Source organism: Sycon ciliatum, chromosome 3 (genome assembly GCF_964019385.1).
Source record: "Sycon ciliatum chromosome 3, ocSycCili1.1, whole genome shotgun sequence".
NCBI classification, from domain to species: Eukaryota; Metazoa; Porifera; class Calcarea; order Leucosolenida; family Sycettidae; genus Sycon; species Sycon ciliatum.
In genome coordinates this window covers 18,044,067-18,071,792 of record NC_088645.1, presented here as the reverse complement: position 1 = coordinate 18,071,792, position 27,726 = coordinate 18,044,067, and the positions used below count along the sequence as shown (strand labels likewise).

The 27,726-nt window shown below is 46.6% G+C and overlaps 2 protein-coding genes across 2 annotated transcripts in view; both read right to left on the bottom strand.

The window, feature by feature from the left end:
• Positions 1-22,563, bottom strand: part of LOC135811636 (protein eyes shut-like) — a 54,345-nt gene extending 31,782 nt beyond the window's left edge. The window contains exons 1-12 of the mRNA XM_065324866.1: positions 22,320-22,563; positions 20,572-21,076; positions 16,743-16,940; positions 15,188-15,316; positions 14,315-14,437; positions 13,443-13,571; positions 12,983-13,105; positions 11,493-11,618; positions 9,052-9,183; positions 7,812-7,943; positions 6,586-6,717; positions 5,748-5,879 (exon numbers count right to left, since the gene is read on the bottom strand). Of these exons, the coding sequence (XP_065180938.1) occupies positions 5,748-5,879; positions 6,586-6,717; positions 7,812-7,943; positions 9,052-9,183; positions 11,493-11,618; positions 12,983-13,105; positions 13,443-13,571; positions 14,315-14,437; positions 15,188-15,316; positions 16,743-16,940; positions 20,572-21,070 (1,855 nt within the window). The 5' untranslated portion in view covers positions 21,071-21,076; positions 22,320-22,563. The remainder of the gene's footprint in view (positions 1-5,747; positions 5,880-6,585; positions 6,718-7,811; positions 7,944-9,051; positions 9,184-11,492; positions 11,619-12,982; positions 13,106-13,442; positions 13,572-14,314; positions 14,438-15,187; positions 15,317-16,742; positions 16,941-20,571; positions 21,077-22,319) is intronic.
• Positions 22,564-24,495: 1,932 nt separating this feature from the next.
• Positions 24,496-27,374, bottom strand: LOC135812517 (uncharacterized). The gene is made up of 3 exons (XM_065325850.1): positions 26,856-27,374; positions 26,558-26,653; positions 24,496-26,218 (listed from the first exon to the last, which is right to left on the bottom strand). The coding sequence occupies exons 1-3, from the start codon at positions 27,310-27,312 to the stop codon at positions 24,858-24,860; spliced, it is 1,914 nt and encodes a 637-aa protein (XP_065181922.1). The 5' UTR covers positions 27,313-27,374; the 3' UTR covers positions 24,496-24,857.
• Between the last annotated feature and the right edge of the window lie 352 nt (positions 27,375-27,726).

Genomic DNA, 27,726 nt, shown 5'->3' with positions numbered 1-27,726 from the left:
CAAGACTCGGATGTTTCTAAGACGGCCATTAATACGCCGTTCGGCCACTTCCAATTTAGAGTCATGGGATTCGGGCTGACTAATGCCCCGGCCACCTTTCAGTCACTCATGAACTCTATTCTGCAACCGCATCTCCGAAAATTCGTTGTAGTATTCTTGGATGACATTCTAGTTTTCAGCAAGACCTGGGAAGATCATCAGCATCATCTTCAAACAGTTCTAGAAACACTTAGAAATAGTGAGCTGTATTGCAAACAGTCTAAATGCGAATTCGGCGTGAGAGAAGTTCTCTTCTTGGGGCATAAAATCAACGGCACATCAATTTCCCCTGATCCCAAGAAGATAAGTGCTGTGGAAACATGGCCAACTCCGTCGTCAGTAACTGATGTGAGGAAGTTTCTTGGCTTTGCAAACTATTTCCGAAGGTTCATAGATCGACACTCGACCATCTCTCGTCCATTAGAAGAAATCACCGGAAAAAATTCACGCTTTGAATGGAGCGCTGCTAGACAGAAGGCATTCGAGTCTCTAAAATCAGCATTACTCGAGGCGCCAGTGTTGCAACTGGCCGATGTTGAGAAAAGCTTCACGGTAGAAACTGACGCAAGTGACTTTGCCGTGGCGGGTGTGCTCCTGCAGCAGGGAGAAGATATGGATTTGCATCCCGTAGCCTATTGTAGTCGGAAACTGTCAGCTGCAGAACGCAACTATACTGCGGCCGAGAGGGAAACGTTGGCTGTGGTATTTGCATTAAAGTGCTGGAGAATCTATCTATTCCGCCACTTTGACCTGATGACTGATAATATGGGTGTTGTCTATTTACGAACCAAACCGACTCTCACCAAGCGTGAGGCAAGATGGGTAGAGTTTTTAGCTGATTATGACTTTACGGTCTTTCACAAACCAGGAAAGAAAAACATTGCCGACCCGCTTTCACGCCGTCCAGATCTGTTCAGTGATTCTGAAATAGGCGGGTCATCCTATCCTCCTAACATTCAGTTGAATGCCATAGAGCATACCCTAGAGATTAATCCAGACTTAGCGCAGTTAATTGTCAGCGGTTACAAGTGCGACAAGGATCTTGCTCCCATTATCAGGAGACTGAAAAATTCAAGCCATGACAATCTGCACGACCGTTACCTTCTAAATGAAACACCCGGTTATCTTTATCTCAGATCTTCACCACAGAACAGGTTATGCATTCCAAAGAGTAGCAAACTCCGACTCGCCCTGCTTCAAGAATACCATGACTGTGTGACTGCGGGGCATCCCGGTCGAGATCGCACCTACTTCAGACTCGCTAGATATTTCTATTGGCCCAGAATGGGACTGGATGTAAAGGCGTTTGTCAAGTCATGTGACGTCTGCCAACGAGTTAAAGGCGGCCAGCTAAAAACTGGTCTCTTGCAGAATTTACCAGTGCCCAGTCAGCCGTGGGCGGATATCTCGATGGATTTTATCATGGGTTTGCCTAGGACCGACACAGGTCATGATGCTATATATGTATTTGTAGACCGCTTGACAAAGTGTGTACATTTAGCACCTACTTCCTCTACTATTGACGCTAAAGGAAGTGCTGATCTGTATATTCAACATGTATTTCGACTTCATGGTTTGAGTTCTAGTATTGTATGTGATCGTGATCCAAGATTTACGGCAGCATTTTTTCAGGAATTGTTTGATCGCTTAGGAACGAAACTAGCATTTAGTACTGCCAATCACCCTCAGACAGATGGCCTAACTGAACGAGTAAACAGAATAGTAGAGGATGTGCTGAGGGCTTTTGTAAATCATAAACAAGATAACTGGGATATGCTCCTACCTCTCTGTGAGTTTTCTATCAACAGCGCTACTCAATCATCTACAGGAAACACACCGTTCTTCTTAAATTACGGTCTAAATCCCAGAGCACCACCCGACTTCCTCAACCCTATTCAGGGAGGCAGAGATTCAGCTGATTGGTTGCAAGCAAGACAAGACGCGGTCAAGATCTCACAAGATGCGCTAGTGGCAGCTCAAGCTCGTCAGGCCTTCTATGCAGATCGGACAAGGGTCGAGGGAAAGCTGAAGGTGGGAGATTTGGTAATGGTCTACCGGGATTTCCTCCTGACTCCTGAAGCTCGGGACCGACCATCCCATAAATTACGCCCCAAGTGGTTTGGCCCCTTTCCTATAACCCATGTGGTCGGCCCGAATGCCTACAAGCTCAAGTTGCCTCATACCAGCCGCTGTCACCCGGTATTTAATGTGTCGGCACTCCGTGCCTACGAGAAGAACGCTATTCCTAATAGGAGACAGCCTACGCCTCCGCCTATCACGGACCTTGATGGTCATGCCCGCTATGTGGTGGAGAACATTCTCAGTCACCGCCGCCGGCAGAATCAGCTTCAGTACCTAGTCAAGTGGCAAGGCTACTCTGATGCCACTTGGGAGCCTGAACATTATTTGTTGGATGAATCTGGTAATGACATTGTTCCACTTCAGAAGTACAAAACCTTGGCTTCTGCCCGCTGAGTTTTGCAGTTGAACTTCTAGTTTCACCTTACACATTTGTTGAGCTTATTACACTTTATTTGCATGGAGTTTCAGTCGTCTTATTGTGTTACTTCAGTGCGAAGCCTTTTTTCGTCTCGCACGTGTTTGCGCTTATTGTACTCTATTCCACTTGAGCATTTGGGTTATAAGCTCCTTCCTCTCCATAGGAGGGGGATGATGTAACAGTTTTCCCCTGTTCTCTATAACTTTACACTCCCTCGCACCTCATGCGTCTTACGCCTGTCTATTAGCACCTTCATTGGCGCCATTGCCACATGTATACTATCACATTTTGCATATAACTGGTCGAGGCACGCTCAACCAGGCCTCTTACTTTTCAAGTTTGATTAAACCTGTTACATGAAACTCACCAGTAGATGCCAAATTCCCAATTCTTGCAGAATGTAAAGTAGGCTGGGTGGAAGGATCATCTGGGCTATCCGCGTCAAGCGCATCGTTGCCATGCTGTGCCTGTGTGCCTCCAAGTGCTGTATACGAGTAGCTAGGATTGGCAGTCAGCTTTGCCCTGGTCACACACTGACCAGTGACGGATGGGCTGGTTTGTGTGTAGCAGCGATTAGTCGTCATTGCTGTAACTGGAGTGTGTGGAGTGTGGAGGGAATAGGATGGATTGTCAGCCATCAGTGCTGCACTGCTATCTGCTGCTGGTGGTGGTCGGGGTGTTACCGGTGGGCCTTGGTAAACCTTTCTCCTTGGAGATACAGGGCGTTTAATGTTCGTTTGAGACTCACGTGTGGGGTCGTTGTGTGAGTAGCTTGGGTTGGTTGTCAGCTGTGTGTTGTCATCCTTGGTTGTTGATTGAGCAGCGGGGTTGTGAAGTGGGTAGGCGGCATTTTCGGTCAAAGCTACGGTGCTGCCATCCACTGATAGTCGCGGTAATGCCTGGCTCTGTGAAGAACATCGATCACGCGGTACATCATCACTGGTTGTAACTGGTAAATCAATCTGTGAATAGCTTGGATTGGCAGTAAGCGACATGTTTTCAGTGCTTGCAGCCTCGTTTCCTGGTGTGTGAAGGGGATAGATTGGATTGTTCGTCAAAGTCGGAGTAGCACCATCCACTGGAGGTCTAGGAGTAACCGGAGGGCCAAGGTAGACTTTTCTCCTGGGCGATGCAGAGGGTTCACGGGGTGCCTGAGTGTCTGTTGAAGCAAGCCTTGGTTTGCTTTCGCTGTAGCTTGGGTTGGCTGTAAGTAGCAAGTTTGCATCACTTATCGCTGCGTCCACAATAGTATTATGATGTGAATAAGATGGATTTGCAGTCAATGCTTCTTGATTGTCTTCCTCTGCAGGGCGTTGAGGAATGGGTGGCCCCTGGTTAACCGCTGTCACAGGTGAGGGACAAAGTTCACTCTGTGATTCCGTACTGAGTAGAGCACTGTCAATCAATGCTGGAGTGGAGGTATTGTGAGTATCATTTGAGGGGTTGCTACGAGAGGTAGGTAACGTATTTGTTGCATTCTCAGGGTGACTCCTGGAACTCGTCGCTTGTTGGCTGTATTCTTCACATTTAGTTCCTGCTATGACTTCGGCATCAGTCATGCCTTGATATGAAGCTTCATTGTTGCCATGGTTTGCAAGCTGGTTGCCATCCTCTGTTTCCGAGCAGACCATTTCCTCCTGGGAAGTGCCCATGATGACAAGTTTCAGTTCCACATCTTCATAGGCACTCCTAGTGGCTGCATCAGCTATAGCTGATGACCTGGGAGTGGCATTGTTGATTGGTTCCATGCCTCCTGGGATTGGTGGCAGCTGTACTTGCCCAGGCCTTGAGGTCTGCAATGTCTCGGTGTTGATGTAACAGTACACGTGTTCCGCTGGCGTTGACGAAGCCTTGCCACTGGTTCTACTCAAATTCATTCTCTTGCGATGGAGGAGCAAGATTGTGATCACAAGCAGGGCAATGGTCCCTAGAATCCCGGTAGGAATGCCAATGGCAATGATAGAGATGGATTCACTACTTGATGCAACGCTGTCATTTTGATCTGTAGATGATATTGTGGAACTGGTAGGCAACGCTGCAAGAAAAGAAGGGGAAAAGGACAAAAGCTAAGGCAACGAACAGTAGGCTGAACAAACATACAATCTCCCTGCAACAAATTGAACTTATATTAAAGTGCAACTCCTACTATTTTTCGAACATCTGGGCAGAAACCCTCCACTAGGTCATACATATACATTTTACGGCGCATTCGTACACATGGTTCTGTTGTACAATACTGTCTTGTATAAAAATAACAGTTTATGACTGTGTCAACCGCTTTCTTAACTTCCTTTTTGGCCGCGTTACCAATGTGTGGTGAACGTTGTATATCCTTGAGTGACCGTTGTATATCCTTATTGACTTCTTTTTCCTTGGTGCAAGTCACACTCCATGTATGTTCTTCATTATCTTTCTTTACCTTTCCTGGGTCTTCACATTGTCTATAGCCTCATGTTTTAACTTTTCTTTTTCCTTTTTGCCTCATCGGCGCTCTTTGAATTTGTGTGTCAACACTGTTGAGTTGTTCGATGTTATAAATACTACTACTACTGCTGCACTTTCGTAATGAGGGTGAAGGGTGTCCTTTTTATGAGTATTATTACTACTACTACTGCTGCTGCTGCTGCTGCTACTACTACTACTAGTACTGTACACATGCCAAATTTCTCCTTGCCGTGCTGCTAACTACTGGCAAAAGTGTGCCACACCGCAAGGGCAGAGCCAAGAGACATTCATGTAAGTAAGCAGTGGAACGAGGCTGAAATTTGTTGTTATTCTTCACTTTGACGGCAATCAGGCCAATCTTCAGACAACAACATACTTCATTGCAAACTACTTGATAATGTCCGCGATACATCGACGGTAGAAGCAAATGAAACAAGTTTTACAAAGGGTGGGGGGGGGGGTCAAGGCTATGTCTTCATTTTGACTCATTGCAAGCTTTGTTGTCGTAAAGGACGAAACCGTTCTGTCCGCAGGTTGAGTGTAGTGCATGTACTGTACATGTACAGTGCTGGCCAGAGAAATCCAACCTCATGAATAAAGTTGTGCCACGATCGAGTGTACAGACCAGTAAGTGCAGTGCTGGAGCTGCGTAGTGCCAGCTGCTATTATATCCATAAGGTTGGATTTCTTTGGCTAGCACTGTACTAGTTGTAGTTGTCCTCAATACTTACATGTACATACACATTGTACAGGTCTAACTTACCTATGCACTGATCTCCGGTATACCCAGTCAAACATGGGCATTCATAAGATCCATATGTATTCGTACAATGTCTGTTGTCTGGATTGATGGTCTGATTGCAGGTACTAACACCACTACTACATTCATCTATATCTGCAAGAAGAGAGGTAAGTACTTCTATTCAACATGATATTCAGGCCGGTCCACCTGAGGTGTCGCGGATGCCTTTTTTACACTGAAAATCTTTGTAACCATGCCGAAATGTATGCGTAAGTTGATGTATCATACAGGGCTCGAGATGAAGGACTTTTCAGGACAGTTGGTCAATTAGTGAAACTGAAACAAATTTGTAATGGAACAAGGCTATAATCTTTGCTTCAACTCATTGCAAGCTTATGTAGTACATGTACAATCATGTACATCAGTGTCTGCTCCAGAGCCCTATCAGCTGGGTCAGCGCCCCGGTTGGGTGGTGTGTGTGTGGGGGGGGGGGGGGGGTACTTGGACCCGTCTGGAAAAAGAACACTGGGCCACGTGTGACCTGGTTGGGAGACATGTCGAGTACTTTTTATTCTTCAAGAAGCTACAGACACTGATATGACAGGCTGCAGCTAGTGCAGGCGCGTGCAGACAGAGTGCCCAGTGGCAGCAGTATGATCATCAGGGAGTCAATAATACTCTGCGGCACCATGAGGAGCAGTGGCAGCTTTTGAGCGTCCCCAGTACCCGGCTCTGACCCGGTTGCAAGAGTTGTGCCAGGCACACGTGTACCCGGTAGGTTTAAAATCCTAGAGCAGACACTGGCACTGCATGTAGTCGAGCTCAAGACCAAATTACATATTGTACAGGTCTGACTTACCTATGCACTGATCTCCAGTGTATCCAGTCAAACATGGGCATTCATAAGATCCATTTGTATTCGTACAATGTCTGTTGTCCGGGTTGATAGTCTGATTGCAGGTACTAACACCACTACTGCATTCATCTATATCTGCAAGAAGATAGGTAAGTACTAGAGTTAGGTGCCTCTTCCCGTACAATGTACACCCTTTTCCAAGCTAGCCTGGATGTACCCTCGTACTCACCTTTTGACACCTTTCGTTCCGTTGGCTTGGGTAGCTACTTGCACGCTCATGTTTGCGATAGCTACCCAGGCCCTTTATATTGCCGCCCTCGCTCGATCTCTCTCCCTCTTCCACAATGTAGTCGTTTCGTTCGTCTTCGTTTCCGTCTCTTCGTGGTCTATAACAAAATGTAATGTCGTTCCACATACCCGTTCCCGTTGTGTCTGGGGAGTATGATATCCTCTTCGTACTCAACACTTGTATTAAACATTGGTTCAGGAAAGTGGGTCTATTTAAGCTGTGGTTGCGTTTAAAACACAGGTACGACGGATAGGTAAGTATTGTGCGTCAGTGAATACCGCCTTAGTATGAGACCACCAGGCCAATTGGTTTTTACATTTATACCTGGAGAACCAAGGCAATCTTTGCCATGCATTTGAAGCCCAATATGAACAAAGCCAAGTCTTCTTGTACTGTCATGGACATGGAAATTCAGTCGGAGGTCAAGCGGCCCCAACCGCTGGCCATGCAGCCGTGAGAACACATACGTGTACGGTAGTACCTGTGAATGACATCACCTCACTGCATGCTAGCAGGCATCTGGAGAATTCAGCTCAACCCTTCATCGCATGCAACGTTCTGTAGGCACTGAGGGTGCCCGTCCCAGTCATTCGACCGGATTTCCAAGTTCACGACAGCGGCTGTAACGATCCATTGTAGCATGGTATGAACATGAAACAGCCATGGCTAGGTATTGCAAACTTAGCAGTCACCAGTGCCACAATGGGACACTGTTTGTGGAGAAATACTAGGATACGGGATATGTCATACCTTTGCATGCACAGCCCAAGACAGCATTTTTTGCATCAGCACGGATTCCAGGGCCTTTGCGTTAGTATGGATTCGAGGGTATTTGCACCAGTACGGATCTTAGGTTCTTTGCATCAGTATGGGTTCCAGGATCTGTGCATCAGTATGGGTTCCAGCGTCTTTGTATGTCTATCATACTAGCATCACTTACCATCGCATTCTGCACCGGTATAACCAGGTAGACATGGGCACTGGTAAGATCCGTTCAAATTCTGGCAGTGCCTGTTGTCACTATTGGTCATTTTGTTGCAGCTGTGATTACCGGATACACACTCATCTATATCTGTGTGTACCAGCAGTGTGAATCAACAATGTAGATTAGAGTGAGCAATTATGCAGTACAAACGCAATCATAGGCATGCAGTCGCATACCACGATAACCCTACAAAGCACACAAAGCAAGTTAGTGATGCCCTGTGTGTGTACGTAGAACTCCTGCATAAGTACAACAGTCCGGCACTCACCAGAGAAACCCAACCTCGTGAATTCAATAATGCCGACGCTACACAGCCCTAGCACTACACAAACCATTATGTGCACCCAACCGTAGCTCTTGCCAGAACTGTACTGTGATCCGATGCAGATTCCCAGAAAATATACTCTTTCGATTCGCTTAATGTCCTGTATGTATCACGATCAACAGGATGACAATTCAAACTCGTACTTGTTCTACAGGGCAGCCCTTGGGCGGATAATACTGAATATGGAACTTTTCCGGTATGTTCCATGTATGTTTTGTACATGTATAATTATGGATAAGGGTGAGGAGGAGAACTTGAGGAGTTATCCGCCATTAGCTTTGTTCAGTTCTACCAATTTCACTGGTTTCCAAGCCGAACCTGTGAGCATTATCTGCCAAGGCCCAGTGCAGAGTCAAGCTGATCCACCTGCACATACATACAGGAGGCCCATTTCATCCAGCCATAGTGACCAAAAAATTCAGTTCTTAAGCAAGAATTGTGAAACAAACGTCAGACGGTGAGCCAGGCACGGCACAGCTCCTTTCATGCATTATTACATCAAAGCAAAATACAACAACATTGCATTCATGAGGTAATCGAATGGTATAGCACATGCCGGGACACTCTTTAAGGACAATGTACGTGTATTGTGCCTTTCTAGCTACTATCCTTCAACACAATAACGGTACCCCTACTCCACCTCCCTGGTAAATTCTCCTATAAAGCAAGCAGGTGTAGTTTGCTGGTGTCCATATACATCTAGCCATGCCTTTGAAAATACCAAAAACAGCTCCGTCGCTCTTGAGCTGTTTCTAGTATACCCTCCATCACACCTCCACCCTCCACACCCCCCCCCCCCCACCGCTTCCCAACCCCCCCCCCCCCCCCCCAGATTCCCACCCCAACCCTCAATATCACTCTCGCACTAACCTATGCAGGCCAACCCCGTGTATCCAGCCACACAAGGACAGCTGTGCGATCCAGCAGTGTTCACACATTGTCTCTTATCCGGGTTGACTACCGCGTCACAGGAGTGAGTACCTGTGCTGCACTCATTGATATCTGCAGTAGAATACCGGCAATGGCAACAGCACGGACAACAGCAACGGATACAAGGAAATACCGGCAATGGCAACAGCACGGACAACAGCAACGGATACAAGGAAACAATATGTTGGACACTGGCAAACAGCAACAGATACCAGGAAACAAAATGTTGGGCACTGGCAAACAGCAACAAATACAAGGAAACAAAATGTTGGACACTGGCAATGGCAACACTGCAACCAGCAATGGATACAGGGAAACTCATCATGGACACTGGCAATGAGGATGACATAATCCACAGCAGCGACAGTGACGACCACTCTGACAACAACAATCCTCACATTAATTGGTATTGCTTCGAAGTTAAATGCCTTATGTCTGCCATCTCACTGACACTACACCGGCGTCTCACACTCCCCGAGTCATACAGATCCAAACTATAAAGGCATCTCGACCATGAAGCATGACCAGGGGCGTAGGAAGCAGTTTAATATTGGTGCGGCGAAATTGTGAGAGGGGGTCGGGGGGTCCTCCCCCGGGATTTTTTTTGAAAATTGGGCCTAAAAAAATTTGGAAAAATTGGGCCTAAAAGGCATATTCCTATGAGAAATAAGAATATGCATGCTGATGATACACCGCATTGTCGATGTAAAACATGGTTCCTGTACAAGAGTCGACAAGCCATCAACAAGGTTGAAGTGTAAAAAAAATTCGAAAATTATTGGTCCGGCGACCGCCGGGCTTGCCGAACCGGTTCCTACGCCCATGATGACAATGATACAGTGTTGAAGCTACATGACAGGCTTGAGGAGAAGGACGAGCAAGAGAAGTGGAATATAGCTCAGGAAAGATAATTACGCACTACATTCGATCATGTATCTTGCTCAGTCAGGCTAGCTTCAACAGTATTCCTATCACTCGGCTAAATGTGTTATTACAACGCCCGACATCTTCTTACTGGTGCTCTTGAAAGACCTGAATTCATGGCATTTCTGCATTTTTACAGTCAACTTCGCTAATAACGACTGCGGATATAACGACAATTCGCGAATAGCGACAGAATTTCCAGGCCCAGAGCAAAGTCCCATCCCACTGTAATACATGAGACTTCGGATATAACGACACTTCGCGAATAAGGACACTTTTTTGATGCCTCGCCGAGTGTCGTTATAAGCGAAGTTGACTGCATATAAATCACACCGCATTGTGCTGCGATGGAGATTCTTCTTCATCTCTGATATACACCCGGACTTTATGGATATTAAATCCACATTAACAGTCAGATCTGCTTTGATCACCACTACGAGCAAGGAGAACATTTCTTCGTTGAAATGGGCTAAATCATACTTGATTATACAGATTCATTGTTTGGGTCCTGATAATATTATTATGATCGGTATCTAGAGACACAGAGTCTCAGGACAAGGATGGTTATGCCATACTTCACTGCATTTTTTGGAAAGATAAAAGTGGAAATCGGCGGTATCACATTGCAGTGGTTCTTCATTATATCGGCGAGATTAATCACTGCACATTCTCATTTCAGGCCACCCGGCTTCGAATTTGGCACATATTCCCCATGGAGTATGTACGTACTGTAAAAGTACTAATTTTCGTTCACGAAATCTTTCGTTATTTCACTCCACCAGCATGCTTGTAACGTACTAAATTTCGTTTTTGGTCGAGGTCTGTCACCCCGAACGTTCAGAATTTTTTTTACTTATTTCGTGCCCCCTAACGAATATACCAGGCAGGCACAGTGGGTTGGTCAAAGACCATGATTGAGATACGAGAGGTACCTGGTTCAAGTCCTGCCTGGGAGCGGTTTTTCCAGCCGTGCTGCTACCCACAGTCAACTGGGAACTTGTGGCCAGGCACAAGGGGTACATGGATGCAGCTAATGGGGTCGTTTTCGGCACTTGTGCCAGTGGTTGTGAGACTTGCCCACTCACCCCCCCCCCCCGTTAGGCGCTGCATCTGCCGCTAGGGTTTATCGGGTGTTAGCGGCCGTCGTGAGTTCCCTTCGGGAACGGACACGATAATTTACTTTTTTTACTTTACTTTTAACGAATATAGCGAAAGTTAATTCCAAACAAAAACGTGTACTTATACAGTATAACCCATAACCGTTTTGGTGGTAGGGGCACCATGTGTGTCATAAGGCAGCCGGATCAAAAGAACATAAAAATAAAAAAAGGAAAAGAAAACCAACTACTTGCAAGTACACTGATAAACAAGCTGCCTATACCTATCACGATCAGCAGCAACGGGAGATAGAGAATGGTGTACTGTTGTTATCACACAGCAACCGTGTGAACACTCACCCGTACACATTGCACCGGTGTATCCATGTAGACACAAGCACCTGTAGGAACCTTGAGTGTTCTCACACAGTCTTCTTCTTGCAGGATTGCTGCAGGAGTGTGTACGTGCTTCACACTCATTGAGGTCTGCATGCCCAGCAGGCAAAACAGGAAGGTAATGCAGTAAGCCAGTTGCTTTAATAATACATTCAACAGCAATATCCATGCATGTAACTCATGGTTGAACCTTGTGCTTGATATTTCTCCCTTAATATGCTCATTTCAGTTATTCTTGGCTCATGTATTATAATTAGTGCTCTGCTGGTGATGTGAATAGCATTACTATGAGAATCCAATTCATTGCCTATACAATGAGACCTGTTCAGGACCTGCTGGAGAGCCGGGTCAGCCGGGTCACGCGCCCGGCTGGGGAACTGCACGACCTGGCTGAACGTATAACACCGGATCCAGTCTGACCCGGCTGAAAAATGTCTCAAACTGACAATGGATTCCTAAAATACCGGTATTTTACGACTCACGGACCCATCATTTGCAAATCTAGCGCAACCGTACACACTACAGTCTACAAGCGACAGAAACTCGGCTACATTGCCATTGGTAGGGTCAACTGGGGTCAACTGGTTCGAGCGCGATTTAGCCAGCGGCGAGCAGGAAGTCAGGACATTCAAAGTCGATGGTTTGGGCAGCCAGTCAAAAGCGTAACTGTGGCTATAGCTTTTGACACAGTTGCAAGTTTTCAGCCGACTGGTGATTTGGACGATGGAGCCCACAGCGAAGAGAAAAAGAACTCACGCTTTCCAAGAATACTGAAATAAAGATTATTAAAGATATATCAAGACTCTTGGAAGAAAGGTCGACCCTGGCTGGACTACGACCATGCCTGTCTATCCATGTCATTCGCTTTGTGCAAGATGTATTTCCAAAGGAAGAGGAGCGGTGGTGGATTTGGTCGCGATGCGTGGTTGAAAGGTAAGAACTCACTGCTTCCAATTATCGGCATGCTGCTCGGCTCCTGGATGCTGCAGGCACCCCCCCCCCCCCCCCCCCAGTGCTCTATTATGTGAACATGTTCGTCCTGCTACTAGCACTAATTGCGGACTTTGATAGCTCGCCTTGTTCTCTAAAATTTCCGGTAATAAATTCGCCTTTCTATTTTCCTGCGTTTTGAGCAGGCTTTTTGGTTGTTTTTCTGCCGGATGTTCTGACCCGGTTTGACCCGGTTGGCCTGCATGCGCCAGGTACACTCTGACCAGGCTGTGTTGAATGTCTACAGCAGGCCCTGCTGTTGGCAGTGTCGAAATATCAACGAAATCTTACTCATTATAGTGATAATGTACTGGTGAGGTGGGTCAACCGAGCGAGTTTTGGAAAGTGGAGGAGTGGCTGATTTTCATATACTAGGGGTAGCGGTGGGGGCAAGTGTGTGTAGAGGGGACGGCCGGGGGGGGGGGGGGGGGGGGGGGGGGTGGCCGGCATCATTTGACACTGACCTGAACATGATGATCCAGTTCCAGTATATCCAGCATTGCATCTACAGTTGAAGCTGCCTGCAATGTTAGTGCACGTTGCATTACTATCACAATTGTGAGTTCCAGATGCACATTCGTCATTGTCTGCATTGGAGATTGGGATGGGGTGTGTGTGTGGGGGGGAGGGGGGGGGGGGGGAGTTGGTACACAGAGCTGACATCAGTTGATACCTCAGTTGATTCCTAAAATCAGACCCAAATGTTGCCATTCACAGCCCCAGGAAACTGGATATGAGAACCAGTCGTATAGATGCGTCAGGGTCATTTGACAGAAAGCTGGGCAGGTTTCACTCACTGTGACTGCAACTGAAGATCAAAATATTGGAAATGATACGCAGCATTTAGAGTAGGTTGATTGAAGAGAACAAGTTCAATGCCGCCCAGGAAAGCTCTGGCTGTTGAATATTTATGCTAACACTTACCTTTACAAATGCTAGGAGAAGTCTGAGTATATCCACTGGAGCAGGGACATGTGTAGCTGCCTGCTATATTGCTGCAGTATGAGTTAGGATGGCAGCTGAAACCACCTGGTATTGCACACTCATTCGCGTCTGCATGCATGAACAAACGTATACACATAGAACAATCAGGCTTGCAGACATTCCACTTAGGTTATGCACATATGAAGTGGATTGGAATGGGGAAGCACACACTGCCCATGTGTACATAGCAGAATTTAATCACCATCCCCTGACCTTAGCTATGTAACCTCAGTGCCAAATTGACAGATTTCCAGCTGCGTTTGTCACAAAACAGCTCTCGGATTTCGACATTTGGAGAAGATCGTGTAATGGTTCGCTGTTCTAGAGATCACACTACGATCAGATTGGCTATTTTGGAAGAACTCTGAAAATAACTCCGGTACCTGTAAAATAATTCACAGGGTACCGGGGTCCATTCTAGATTCCACGTTTATTGGCATTACCCTGAAGAATAAGTTGACTCCCTGATATCAAAGTCCAATGGGAGAAGGCGAAAAGGGGGGGGGGATAGACTGTAGATACGTGGATAGACTGCATGGGTGAATCCACAGACAGAGTGGAGCTAACTAAGCCAACCGAATGACAGCATGGGAGAGGGATGGAGAGGGAGTGAGATAAAGTGGAATAAAAGATGGAGATAGAAAGAGGGATGGAGACAGGTTTGGGGCTGGAGGGGGGGGGGGGGTAGAGATTTACAAAAAGAAGACTGATACATGAAGGGGAGGGGAGGGGAGGGGGGGGGGGAGTAACTAAATGAATGTAATGAAGTACACTGCTTCCCTCTCATCAGCTACACGAGGCAGTCTACGTACCTGAACATGATGATCCAGTTCCAGTATATCCAGCATTGCATCTGCAGTTGAAGCTGCCTGCAATGTTAGTGCACGTTGCATTACTATCACAATTGTGAGTTCCAGATGCACATTCGTCATTGTCTGCATTGGAGAAGGGAGTGAGGGACAGTGGATTGCTAAAACCAGCAAAAAATGAAATTAGGTTTCCGATAACCTGGCTGTGAGGACCAGCGGTATACTAGAAAGCGGGAAACTGTGGGACCTGGAAACTAGCCTTATTGATATGATGGGTGCGTGTACAAGTAAACTGGTGCCATGGCTAGAAATAGTCAAGGAAAGGTGACACTTGATAAAGAATCGCAAACATTTCCAGGTTCAAATTGGTTTGTGCTTGTAAATTGCAAATTAAGACCAGTGCAAATAATTCCAGGATAACACTTTCAATCAGAGTTTGTTGATCAAAGCAAGGTCAGCTTTCAACGAAATTTAAAAAATTCTATCTCTTGGACAAGGTGGTAGCCATAAGTAGTAAATCACTGTCCTCACAACTGTGAAGGGTCAGCTGCTTGACAAGACAGATGCCAATGTTCTCACAGGAAGTTCTCCATAGTCGAGTGGTTTGCTTCACTGTCCGAAGAGTGCTCAGTACCCATGTAGGGCAGAGCCTTTGTACACAAGAGAGAGAGATTGGAAGCTGTGTTACAACTCTGAGTTTCTCGTACTCCTACGGGTTGCCTGATAGTCGTAGTAATACGTGAAACTCAGAGTTGTAACAAAGCTTCCAATGTCTCTCTCTCTTGTGTGGAAGTTCTCCATAACATTTTGAGCCGGATACATACACAATACTGAGCATAGTGGAACTGTAATGAGCAACAACACACTGGGTCTAACCTGTGCATATCCTGCGGGCAGTCTCAGTATAGCCACTGTCACAGCTACACGCATAGCTGCCTGCAGTGTTCTTGCAGGAGGAGTGAGCGTGGCAGTTGAAGCCACCCGCTATTCCACACTCATTCACATCTCCACACGCGTAAAAAGAAGAAGCAAAGTACACAGAGGACATACCAGATCACTGAATTGATTTCCTATACATAGGAAATCAACTGGTGGTATGGCTGATCAGTGTATGGTGTTATGCTGGTTTGTGTATACCGCAAATCAACTAATTTTCGCTGGCGATTTAATTTCCCTAATTTCGCCACTTGGTGCCAACCGGCCAAAGTAAATCGCCGGCAAATTTTGTCATAGAGGCAAACGATACAAGATTGAACCCCAATCGGCCAAAGTTTGAGCACGGCCAAAAGGTTCATTTCGAGATCGACCAAAGTTTCTCTCTCACCGGCCAAAATTGGTTTACTTACAGCAATACACCCGTATGATACATTCGTAGTAAAAGCCCATGTATAGGCCCCTAGCGTATAGAATAGCAGCCTCGATTTTCTGGGCGTATACAAGGGCTCGGGCGTTATTTTGGAACCGGGCGTTTACTTGGAATAGGGATAGCAGTAATTATTGGGTATCAGCACTTGTACATGTACTGGTGTTGACGGCATACCTGCGCGTATACATGGGCATGGACGCTATTTTGAAACAAAACTGTTGACTTCCCCTGACTGGGCGTGTCCACGGAGGGTGGGTGTAATTTCGAGTGGGTGTATACAGGGGCTTTTACGGTATAATGACTCGAAATCAAGTTCTTCATGTTTCCCCATGAAATGACATGACACAAAGTTGTCCGGAGTTAGACCAGCAAGCTGACGTAGCATTGACAAAAAGTTGATGACCACCTGTCGATCCTTGCCAGTCTATGTCGAATGGACATATGCCACCATGGAAACCACCTCACACATGTACCCATGTTACCAGTATGCCACTACAGCAGTGTATGAACTATGCAGCATGCAATTTCACAGTATGTGTGGTTTGGTCACACAATGCACTGCTGCTTGTGTGTGCATCAAGGCTACGGGCAGCACTGCATCGTGCCTGGGTGTAACCCATCATAATAACCTGATGCCGGGTCAATAGAACCTGGGTTAGATTACCAACGTTTGATCTTCCACTGTAAAATGCCGATTGGTCATCTGCTAGACAACAAAGTCGCCATTCTAAAGTGCAACGTGCATGTAGTGACCACAACCAGAAGAAACCAACTGTCCCATGATACATGCTCTCGAATGAAACCATCTGTGCAATTAGGCTCGTCATGGCAGCACACACACACACACACACACACACACACACACACACATACACACACACACACACACATCATGTCGTAACATACGGTTTAGCCTGTGCTGGATGAGTACAAGCACATGTCCATCACAACCAGACTACACAGTACACAGTACAGCATAGGATAACACCTATACACAGTACAGCATAGGATAACACCTATACACAGGATCAACTGAACATGTAAACCACATCACATGAGCCGTACCTTCACATCGATGTGTCGCAGCATTTTCAGCATAGCCAGGAACACACGAACATTGATATGAGCCAAAAAGGTTCACACAATGCGTTGATGACGAGTCGGGGAACACACCACAAGCCGCGCATGGGCCAGATTTTCCACAACATTGCCTTCTGCCTTGGCCCGTGCTGCACGCTGATGCCGAGAAACACTCGTTGGTGTCTGAAATATCAACATGCATAGCCCAAAGGCAGGTTTGCATATTCATCCCCCAACTACCCTCTAGGATCAATAATTGTAAAGCATGGGATATTATCAATAGCTAAGTTACAACTCATTCATGCTGAAATTAAAGCATGAAGGGTGTTCAGCTTGACTTTGTGTGGGTACCAACCAAGATCTTGAAAACTTGATTTGATAGTTTCACCCTGAGGATGGGCAATTTCTGAAGGCTTGACGAGACAAATGTCTGGAGAGATGATCCGCAAACAGACAACATCCCACTGTTCGGACTAATAGTATGTTACATACTCTGAATAATATAGCTGCATCGGACGCATCTGTTGGTTACCTAACTTATTGTTGTCGTACTGCATTTACCATTGTTAGGTTGCTTCACACTTTCACCTTCAGTGTCATTCTTTCTATGTGCGTTGGTCACACATTTATTCTTATTGTTGTTGTCTTCAGCATAATTATCTTCTTTGCGCTACTAGTGCTCTATCACCTCTCTGCTATACTTAATTCAGTGTTGTGTTGTGTTATCTTTATTTTACTTCACCATAGGTACAGGCATTGCTGCCTTCTTTGTTCTTGCTCCTTTGCTCTTCTTGGCTGTATATCAACTGGTTAGATGGCATGGACCTTTATTCCTGAAAATGTTGTGGAAGATCCTAATATGTGGGCTCCTACTGAGTATAATAATACTAAGTACCCAATGCTGTAGACAGCAAGCTAAGTATTATACTTTTAAAATCTGCGGACAGAACTGTTTCGCCCTTTGTGGACTCATCAGCGCAGCACAGAGATATAACGCAAACAGGAAAGGCACTACCCAACATGAGAGTGCTCAAATACTACAAGAGCAGGAGCAAAATACTCAATCTGCGGAGAGAACTGTTTCGTCCTTTGTGGACTCATCAGCGTAGCACAGAGAAAATGAGGCCGAACCGGGTAGCAATGAAAAATAGATTTTCCAAAGCCAGATCTAAACCAGGCCCGAACGTACCTTGCCAGGGTGCTCAAACAGAAAAGTCAATGAGCTCTGCATAACGCAAACAGGAAAGATACTACCCCACATGAGAGTGCTCAACTACTACAAGAGCAGGAGTGAAATACTCAATCTGCAGAGAGAACTACTTCGAAGTAAGTATTACAGCGTCTGAGCAGGATCTATGGTCTGTGGGCACATAACAACAACAAAAAAAGAACCGCGAAAGCTCAGAAGTTTCAGGTTCATAGATTGAGCGAGCACACCTGCCGGCAAAACTTCCAGTCCCAACTCACCCATCGGATCGCCAACGGCGCAGTAGACACATCCACACCGGAAGCACACTGGACATCGATCTCGTCTTTCATCCAGCAAACGGCAAAGAATACCATTGGACTGGCACAGCCCCCAAAGAAGCAACAGCGTTTCATGGATGATCAGCTACATTCCTGGTCGGAAGAGAAAAAACGGTTACGACTGCTGATAACTACAAGTAGGGATCCACAGCAAGTGGCTGATCTGAAGCATCGGCGGAACACCCTCTCACACCGAATCCGGCTGCGAGCAAAGGAACTAGCATCGAATGAGCTGGACGCTCGGGCGAGGGAAGTAGAAGCAAAGAAGGATACAGCACAGATGTTTCATGCAGTCCATCTACTCCAGCGACAAAAACAACAGCCTATCACTGTGCATGATGAAGCGGGTAGACAAGTAATACAGCCAGTCTCAGTAGCCATCCAAATCACCGACCACTTTTCTAAGCTGTACACACCGGAGCCTGGTGCACTGTTGCTGCGGCGACCGGGCCTTGCCGACCAGGATTGCGCTATTCAGTACCGCCGGCTTGAGCGGCCCATTTCTGAGGCAGAGGTGACACAGGCAGCTGGAAAGTTGAACAATGGCAGGTCAAGTGGCCCAGATAACATGCCAGGGGAGCTGCTAAAGTACTCACCTGCCCTCGTCTACTCCAATATCGCCCAGGTCCTCAACTCTGCCATCGAGACAGGCCTGCCCCTGAACAGCATCGGTAGTGGGTCGCTTATTCCGTTACAAAAGCCTGGCAAATCAAGGGGACCAGTCGCTCACCTACGGCCCGTGGTTTTACTCACAGCGCTCAGGAAGATTCTATCATTGATTGTGCTGCGGAGGATCAACAAGGACGTCAACAACTTCGTTGCACACACACAGAGTGGTTTCCGCCCCAGCAGAAGCACCACAGATGTTGTGTGGTCATACCGATGGTTGGCGGCTCGATGCCAACGTTATCGCTGTGCGCTGGATATCCTAGGCATTGATATGTCAAAAGCGTTTGACTGTATAAGCAGGCCACGGCTCATCTCGGTGCTGGGATCGTTCTTGCAGCCGGATGAAATCCGAATGATCAGTTACCTCCTCCAGGACACCGTACTGCGGGTTGTACTCCCATCCGCTAAGGGCCCGTCATTCCCCACTCTCCGCGGCACACCCCAAGGTGACTCGTTGTCTCCTGTTCTTTTCATTGTGTACCTTGAGGGTGCGCTGCGTGATGTCCGGCCTCTTCTTCTACCACGTCCCCCTGCCGATATCTCCCTGGGGTTACCAACTGAAACTGCCTACGCCGACGATGTGGATTTCGTGACTACTGATGGTGAGAGGCTGAGGACCCTCCTTCCAACCATATCCAACAAGCTCCTCGAATGGGATTTGAAAGTGAATGAGACCAAAACAGAGCACACGCACATCGAACGGCACACTGATCGCATCGAGGAGGAGTGGCGAACCACCAAGAAACTCGGGTCCCTATTAGGTGATGCCGAGGATATGCTACGGCGACAGCAACTGGCAACTGTTGCCTTTGGTAAACTCTGGACGCTGTGGATCCGTAGGTCGCTAGTTTCGGAGGATCTCCGCATCCGGCTCTATAATGCCTTTGTACTCCCTGTACTCTGCTACAATTGTGCAACATGGGCACCAACGAAACAGCAGCTGAGCCGTATTGAGGCCTTCCACCGAAAACAGCTGCGGGCGCTAATCGGCATTGTGTTCCCGAATCGGATTAGGAACGAGAGGCTCTATGAGCGTACCGGCGCGGTTCCTCTCGGCATTATCATCTTGAGAGCTAGGTGGAGGCTCTTTGGGCACGTCCTCCGGCTCCCGGCTGACTCCCCACCATCACTGGCCATGGGAGCGTACTTCGCAGAGCCTCGCCCAGCGGGCTGGAGGGGACGACCAAGACACACACTACCAACGCTACTACAAGATGATGCCAAGCGGATTGGACTTTCCTTGTCAAGCAAAGTCGATCTGGAGGCGTTCCGTGCCCTTGCTGCTGACCGAAGCGGTTGGGTGGCCATCTGTGCCCGAGTGGTGTCGGCACCCTAGTTTTTGTCTTCTTTTCGCATATTTCTTCTTTTTCTGAAACTGTTATGGTCTTTTGTATCTATTCGAAGTGGCTTATGCGAACATTTTTGGCTGGTTTGCATGATTTGCATGCCCATTAATGCAGCTGCAGGCCATGCTGATGTCTACGCGAACAAGCACATAATAATATAAATAAAAATTACAGCATTTTTTTTGTGTCTGAGGAATCTTTCTAGCTGCAATAGAATTTGCGAATGCTCAGAAAGGTTTACCCGGTATGGAATACTTGCATTGTTTCCTCACCTGTTGCTTGCAGTTTTGTGAGCGTCAATGAGTCGGTAAACCTTGCTAGTTGGCAGGATCTCCCTGAGGTCTGCTTAAAGTAGATGCTCACTTGAAAGCGCTTGCGTGAATGAACATTCAATGTAGCCTCCGTGTGGGTAGAAGTTTTCCTTTCAACAAGACTAACCGGTGAGAATGTACCCCAAGGGCTATAGTACGAATAAGCGGTCCGCCATGCCGACCTTACACTGCATCCACTGGTCGTGATGTAGGAGATACCTCGGACTTGGACAGCACAATCTAGTCCGAACTCATACCTGGATTGAACTTCTGATGTGACTGCCAGGGTTAATGACCGAAAAGGCCCCTTCCAGAACTCGTAGTAGAGTTGTCCCCGAGAGGTGGTGAATGTACGATTGGCGCTGGCTAGATCACACTGGGGGTTGCACTTGGCTGGTGTCCCCAGTAGAAGCTGGGTGAGCACCAGTAGAGCAATACTAGCAAGAACATGCATGACCATGTCTCACTGTAGCACACAGAAGGAGAAGAGAGAACAGCAATGTGTCTGAAACAAGTGAAAAGGTGGATGACATATGGCAAAGCCAGAGTCCCGCAGTCATCAATAGTTGTTTATGTGTCCGAGGGAGTGCTTGCTTGTGTGTGTGTGTGTGTGTGTGTGTGTGTGTTTATGTGTATGTGTGTGTGTATGTGTGTGTGTGTGTCCCATAGTTTGGGGATTTGGGATGTCAGCCGTTGGGCAGTTCAGCAGCCAATTGAGTCACCTTTCCAAGATCCCTTTCGAGTCTCTCTTTCTTCTTTCCCTCCCGGGGAGACCCACGCAACCAGTTTTGGCAGTGAGCAAGTACATTCCAGTACATTATGTGTGCATGTGAGTCCTTGTAATTTTGTATTTTCATTCCTTTCATTTGCTGCCGTGGAAAAATCGAGAGTCCGGGATAGCAGTCACGCAGCGGCCTCGCTGCCATGATGTCAGTCTCCCTCACTAGACCAGATATATATACGCAAGCGCAACAAATCTTTTTCTCTTTCTTAAACAAACAACTACAGTTAGACATAGTTGTCTTCTTCTCCCTTGGAGTTGTAAGTCTTTACACCCCAGGGTGGTATGTCCCGGGAATCATCTGTCATCACGTTTACAGATACGACCTCTGCTACCTTGCCTGCCTAAAGTTCTAGCACTTACTGCCCCGGGAGGCCTCTAGCTGGTTGGCCTTAACAACGTAGGCTGGAATCCCGGCTCGTGCAGCCTGTGCACGAGTCGTGGCGTGCGGCCAAGTGGCACTAGCTAGGACACATCATTAGTGCTGCCACACAGGTCTCAGGTAGGGCAGCCAGTGTACTGTACTCGTACCTAAGTCGTTATGCCATAGCTTAGATATTTACATGATTGTATTTCCAACGGTTTCTGTTGGTACGTTGCGGTGACAGTAAATTTTGCTCAGAGGTTGTCTCCCTCGGGCCTTTCTGATCTTTTTGGATGGGACATGAAAGAATACGAGTGACAGTCGTACGGACAATTTCGGGTTGCTTTCCTATTCCTCACCATGGGATATCCTGGTTACCGGTACTAGGTACTGGAGCATCCACATTTGAAACACAACGAGGCGTTTTCCAGTGAGACAAAGTTCACGGTTTGCGTTACACTCAAGTCGGACTGAGTTTTCTGCATCTGCAGGACTGCCGGCATGCCACCGCCCTAGACGAAAGACTTGTTCTAGATATTTGCAATTTTGTTTGTGATGCCTTACCTGAGTGACACGCCACTTCAGAAGTACTCGCAATGCGGCACGGCACCAGCTGTATCCAGCATAGCAAAAACCCTTCCACAAATGAACAAGAACTGAAATTCATTGAATGCCCTCGGGTCACCGAAAGGGCGCTATTGCCTGCATGGCAAAATTTCTTCGTGGCCAGTACCCTGGTATTGCGACGAAGAAGGGCAAGACAAAAGGACGTTTTGCACAAATAATTGCAGTAGGTTGCTCGTGAAGACTGAAGTGAAGTCTGAAGTGAATGAATGCATCAGGATCACTGCGCTGAGGCAAACCATCAAGACTAGTGTACAAACCTGGTTATGTACTCTTGACTCTTATCTTGAGTCTTGACTTGAGTGTTGATGCATGTACAGTCAACTTCGCTTATAACGACACTCGGCGGGGCATCAGAAAGGTGTCCTTATTCGCGAAGTGTCGTTATACCCGAAGTCTCATTATTGTATTACAGTGGGATGGGACTTCGCTCCGGGCATGGAAATTCTGTCGTTATTCGCGAATTGTCGTTATATCCGCAGTCGTTATTAGCGAAGTTGACTGTAGATCTACATGTAGACCTGCATAAGTCAGTGTTACCCGTCGTGCAGACTTTCCCAGCATACTGCTACTATTGTACTAACAGTAGTACAGTACTGCATGGTCTGTGGGCTGTGAAGCTATGAAAGGTGCGAACGTTCGTAGGGGTCTAGCTATCTATCAGACTAATGATTTAGTCTAGTTTTAGATTTCCAGCGCTGAAGCTGAATGTTGTCCGATTCACACTTTTCTTGTGAGACACGCGGCAGATGTCCATGACTGTACTAGTACAGTGAGTAGTAGGTACATTCACTCACTCACTGTCTCTGGGTGTAGATCTACTGCTACTACAGTAGTCTACTGGGCGAGTGAGACCTGGCCAGTAGCCATTACAATCATGAACACTAAAATAATGTTGGTGTACGGGGCAATGAAACCTCAAATTTGAACATACAACATGTGAGTAAGGACGTTCGTGCGATATCTAGTAACCACACCATACCGCAGATGAATGCCCTTGCGCCCATTCACACGTATGTTCCTGTTCATGAATTGCCAGCAGCTGTTTGTTTGTGGGGGTGGGGGGTCACGAAGATACTCATATCGTCAAAACCTCAGTAGACGGACGCCTGCTGAAAGCTTTGTCCACTGAACATTCCTGCTGGTACGTTCGGGCCTGATTGGAAATTTTTGTTTCCATTGCTCTCAGGTTCGGCCTCATTTCCTCTGTGCTGCGCTGACGAGTACACAACGGAAGAAACAGTTCTGTCCGCAGATTGAACATTCCTGCTAAATACATCTTCGAGTTTAGTACCTGTTCTATTGCAATTTGATGCATGCTGTCCAGAAAGCCTAGTATTGTCTTTAGTTAGTATTTCCACATTGCTGCCAGGGTGTCCTTAGCAGAGTAGAATGTGATAGGGCAAAGCAATGGCAATGAAGTATAGTATCCGGTGAACAGCAAGCACAACAGTGCAGTCTAACCAATCTGTTCAAAGTGTCAAAGTCACACTGTTCAAGCGGTGAGAAGCAGGTTGAGTTGCGAAGATATACACAGGTTTAAAGTGTAATTCAAACACTCTACCAGACCCTCTGGGCGCGAAAGCAGGATTGATAACAATTACATGATTGTATACCCTTTTGTCATGGGAATGCGCTGTCATCTTTTAGTCGTATCAACCTATCCATCCAACACTCGGAATACATGTACTGAGTAGCGACTCTTACTGCCGCGCATGCGATGAGCAACAAGTACATGATTGTACATAGTAATATATTGTATTCATATTTACTGGTAACAGCTTATGGAGAAAATTATTGATAAAAACACGAAGTACATGTACATGCACACCTAAAGAGCTCAATAGCTATAGACTACCAAACATAATCATGTAATACAGTCGTGACAAGGAAATTGTTTCTTAAGAATTACTAGTACATTCTCAAGTCCCTCATACGAACAAATTGTTTGTTTGTTTGTTTGTTTGTATTTATTTTGATTCGCAAGTTCAAACGGGCATAGAACCCAATAACATGAAAGCGAATATGAAAATCATAATGAGAATGAGAATTCAAATACTTTAATCTTCAACGTAGAGTCAGCGGTACATCAGAGGGAGATCGGATAAAATATAATTATGTGAACACAAAAACGACATCTACTGCTAGTAGTATAATTCTTACTTTGCCTGATGTTCATAGACCCGTGGTCTCTCTAGGCAGTTCTAAGTATGCATGTAAGCCGTGGTTGGCTATACAAACCCTGCAAACGCCAGGCAAAGTGGTCATTGGCTACCCCAGCCACGTATTGCTTGAAACAGACTTCAAAATAAAGCTGGTACACGTGTATGTATGTATTATACAAAATGCTTGTCAATATACAATGTAAGATGACTGGTGTCCGCAGATAACTAGTTAGATGGTATGTAAAACATAGAGTGCGCTGCAACAACTGTGCAAGTGATAAAACAGATGCAATTGTGCAGTAATCCTATATAGTTAAAGGAGTGGCAAAGACGTAGAGAGAATATCACTGGGTTCAAGATAACCATCTGCACTTTGGTTACGGGGTACTGCTGATGTTGCTCGCGAGCTTCGCTGGGGAGTGTGTAACAGACCACTGGCAGGTTCCAGGCGGACTGAGTGAGTGTCAGGCGGGCATGCCTGTGGTGGGGACTGTGGAGCGACGGGTACATGTATGTCAACGATGGTGTATGCTTCTTCAGCAGTAGCGTAGACCGCACCGGATATATCATTGGCAGAGGCACTCCGCGGTCGGTTAGTGGTATTCTGGGATGCCTTTGAAATGCTCCAGACCGTTGGAATTTGATACCTTGGTTTACTTGTGCTGCTAGCTGCTGTTTGGTCCACCATTCCATGGGCCATGGTCGAAACATCCCCCTCCACGATGTGCCCATTCCTAGCATCGTGCCGCGAGTCAGGAATCACGTGGTCGAAACACTCAGAACCGATACTGCGATAGATGAATGTTCCAGTGGGTGTTAGTGGCGTGTTATAGTGTAATTCTGACTCGGCCGGAATGCTAGCATGCTCGCGGTCAGCTGGTGTGTCTCTTAATTCATTCGTTGGAACCATTTGGGAGAGGCATTGCGCCCTCAAGCGAGGAAATCCATCTCCGTGATCGGGAGAGCAGGCGAGAACTCTGAACCCAAGTCCTGGCTGTACTCTTTCCGCATGCATTGTGTCGATATCAGCATAGATGGGTCGACTGAGGGCTGATGGAATATCGTAGTGACGTGTAGCGATAGCCGTCTCACACGTTGCAACGCCATTCAATGATTGTTCGGCCTGCCTCTCACGTGATCGCGTTAATGGGCTCAATGGTAACGAGTAAGTCTGGGCGAATTGACGGCAATGGTTGTGACTTACGTTGTTAATCTCATCGTATGCATTGCAAGACACGGCATACGGTTCATGCATCTCTGGACCGATGTGCGATATTTCAATAGTGCCTGGATGGGCTGATTCTGAATCGGGGGATGCGAACAAACGATTTCTCAATGTGGAGAGTAGATTCATTGCTCTACAAATGTAGGGACGAGACTTCGGACTCCTCTTCACTAATCTTGAGATAATGACACATGAAGTCACTAAGCACATAAATGTCAGAGTTAGCGCAATAGCGACTGCTCGCCTGGATGCAGTATGTTCAGCATTAGGAGTTTGATGGCCACCATCGGAGGTTTGCTGTTCGGAACTATATGTTGCTACAGATTGTATCCTGGTCACGTGATCTGCAGTCATACCTATTGCATCTCGCTCTGATGTAGGTGCCATCGTCGCGTCCGTATAGCCTTCATGTGCTTGCGTCGATATTTGGATTGGACGTGTGGTAGAGGCTGAAGTGAAACACAAAAAAAAGATCAGAAATATATGCATGGGTGCACAATGTGCATATCCATTTTTGTTTGATGATTGCAATGAATGGATATGTACATTGTGCATACATGCATATATTTCTGCTCTTGTAGTATAGGCAAGACACAACATGGGAGTGTTATTGGAATCGGGATGTGGTGCTATGATTTCGGTGTTGAGTGGGTAGTGCGTGGTGCGTTGCTGCACTGAAATTATGAAAAGTGTGAACAACTGTGAACATGCATGTGGGGCTGTGTTGCGCTGTGTACGAGTAATTTGAGAAGAGTTCAAAGCGCTTGTTATACATGATCACAACATACCGGGGAGAGGTACACATTTGTAGGAGCCGAAGACGTTCTGGCATGACGGAGCGAGTCCCGCACAAAGACGCAATTGCGATTTACATTCGTTTATATCTGTAAATACAAAACATGAAAACCGAATGACGCCCCAAAGTTGTCCATAACGCTACGTAGAGCAACAATACAGTGTGCTCAGAGGGTGCTCAGAGGGAAAGAAATCGTTAATATCTATGCCCCAATGGTGGAGATTAACCAGGCTCAGTCGTACTGTAGCAGTAGCATAGTTTATTATTTTTACTTGAGGATGAATCCATACCTTCTAGGAGTAGGCTTGCGTACCTATCATCAGGCAGTGAGGGTAGGTACTGGCACCACGGTGATGGTTTGATTAAAGTTGATATAGCAAGTAGTTCTGTCGAGACATTTACACTGAGGAACAGATTTCTGAGAGTGCCTCTATCATCGATAACAGTGTTCCATGGCCTCAAGTCCATAGTGGTACCTGGACCGAAGACATGGCGTAATACACGGATCGTACAGTTCCTTGAAAGTCCCACTGTCAGACGCACCACAGATAGATTACAGGATCGAAATCCCGAGAATAAAATTGTGGCATTTTTGAATTTTCGGTCAGGAGCTGGACTCCAGACTCTCACTGCTGGTGGACTGTGCCCTGAAAGAAGCTCGTGTCCCTTTATGTGTCTTCCGAAGCACATATTTGCTACTGCAGGATACGCTCCAGAGATAGCCAGGACTAGGAGGAACACAAACATAGCTGACTATGCTAGTGGAAACACAAGGTATAGGGCTTATCTTTACACATTCCTAGCTCAGGGCTTCGTTCTGCTGCAAAAGATTATAATTACACACATTAGCTGGAACACTATGGAAATACCCTGTACACAATGTATCTAGTCTTGCAATATGGCTGGCATGCTTCTGACCCGGTGTAGTGCCGCACTCATAGTGGTCTCAGACGTACAGACGCTCCCGCCTGTCGCCTCTGTCACCAACCACGTACACGTACCTTTACATTGTACTTTGCAGATCTGTGTATGACTGATTTCTGGCTTCCAGCTTTGAAAAAAGATCATCTGGTCCCTATAACATTAAAACTGGCATATTTGGTGACGTGGGCCAACCTTGCCACAGCAGATCACCCGCATAGAACGTCCACTAGCCCCTTT

Coding starts and splice junctions, on each gene's coding strand:
- LOC135812517 (XM_065325850.1), bottom strand. CDS start 27,312: ATGTTTGTGTTCCTCCTAGTCCTGGCTATCTCTGGAGCGTATCCTGCA. Junction 26,654..26,855: donor CGCAAGCCTACTCCTAGAAG/GTATGGATTCAT, acceptor TTGTATTTACAG/ATATAAACGAATGTAAATCG. Junction 26,219..26,557: donor CAAATGTGTACCTCTCCCCG/GTATGTTGTGAT, acceptor GTTTCACTTCAG/CCTCTACCACACGTCCAATC.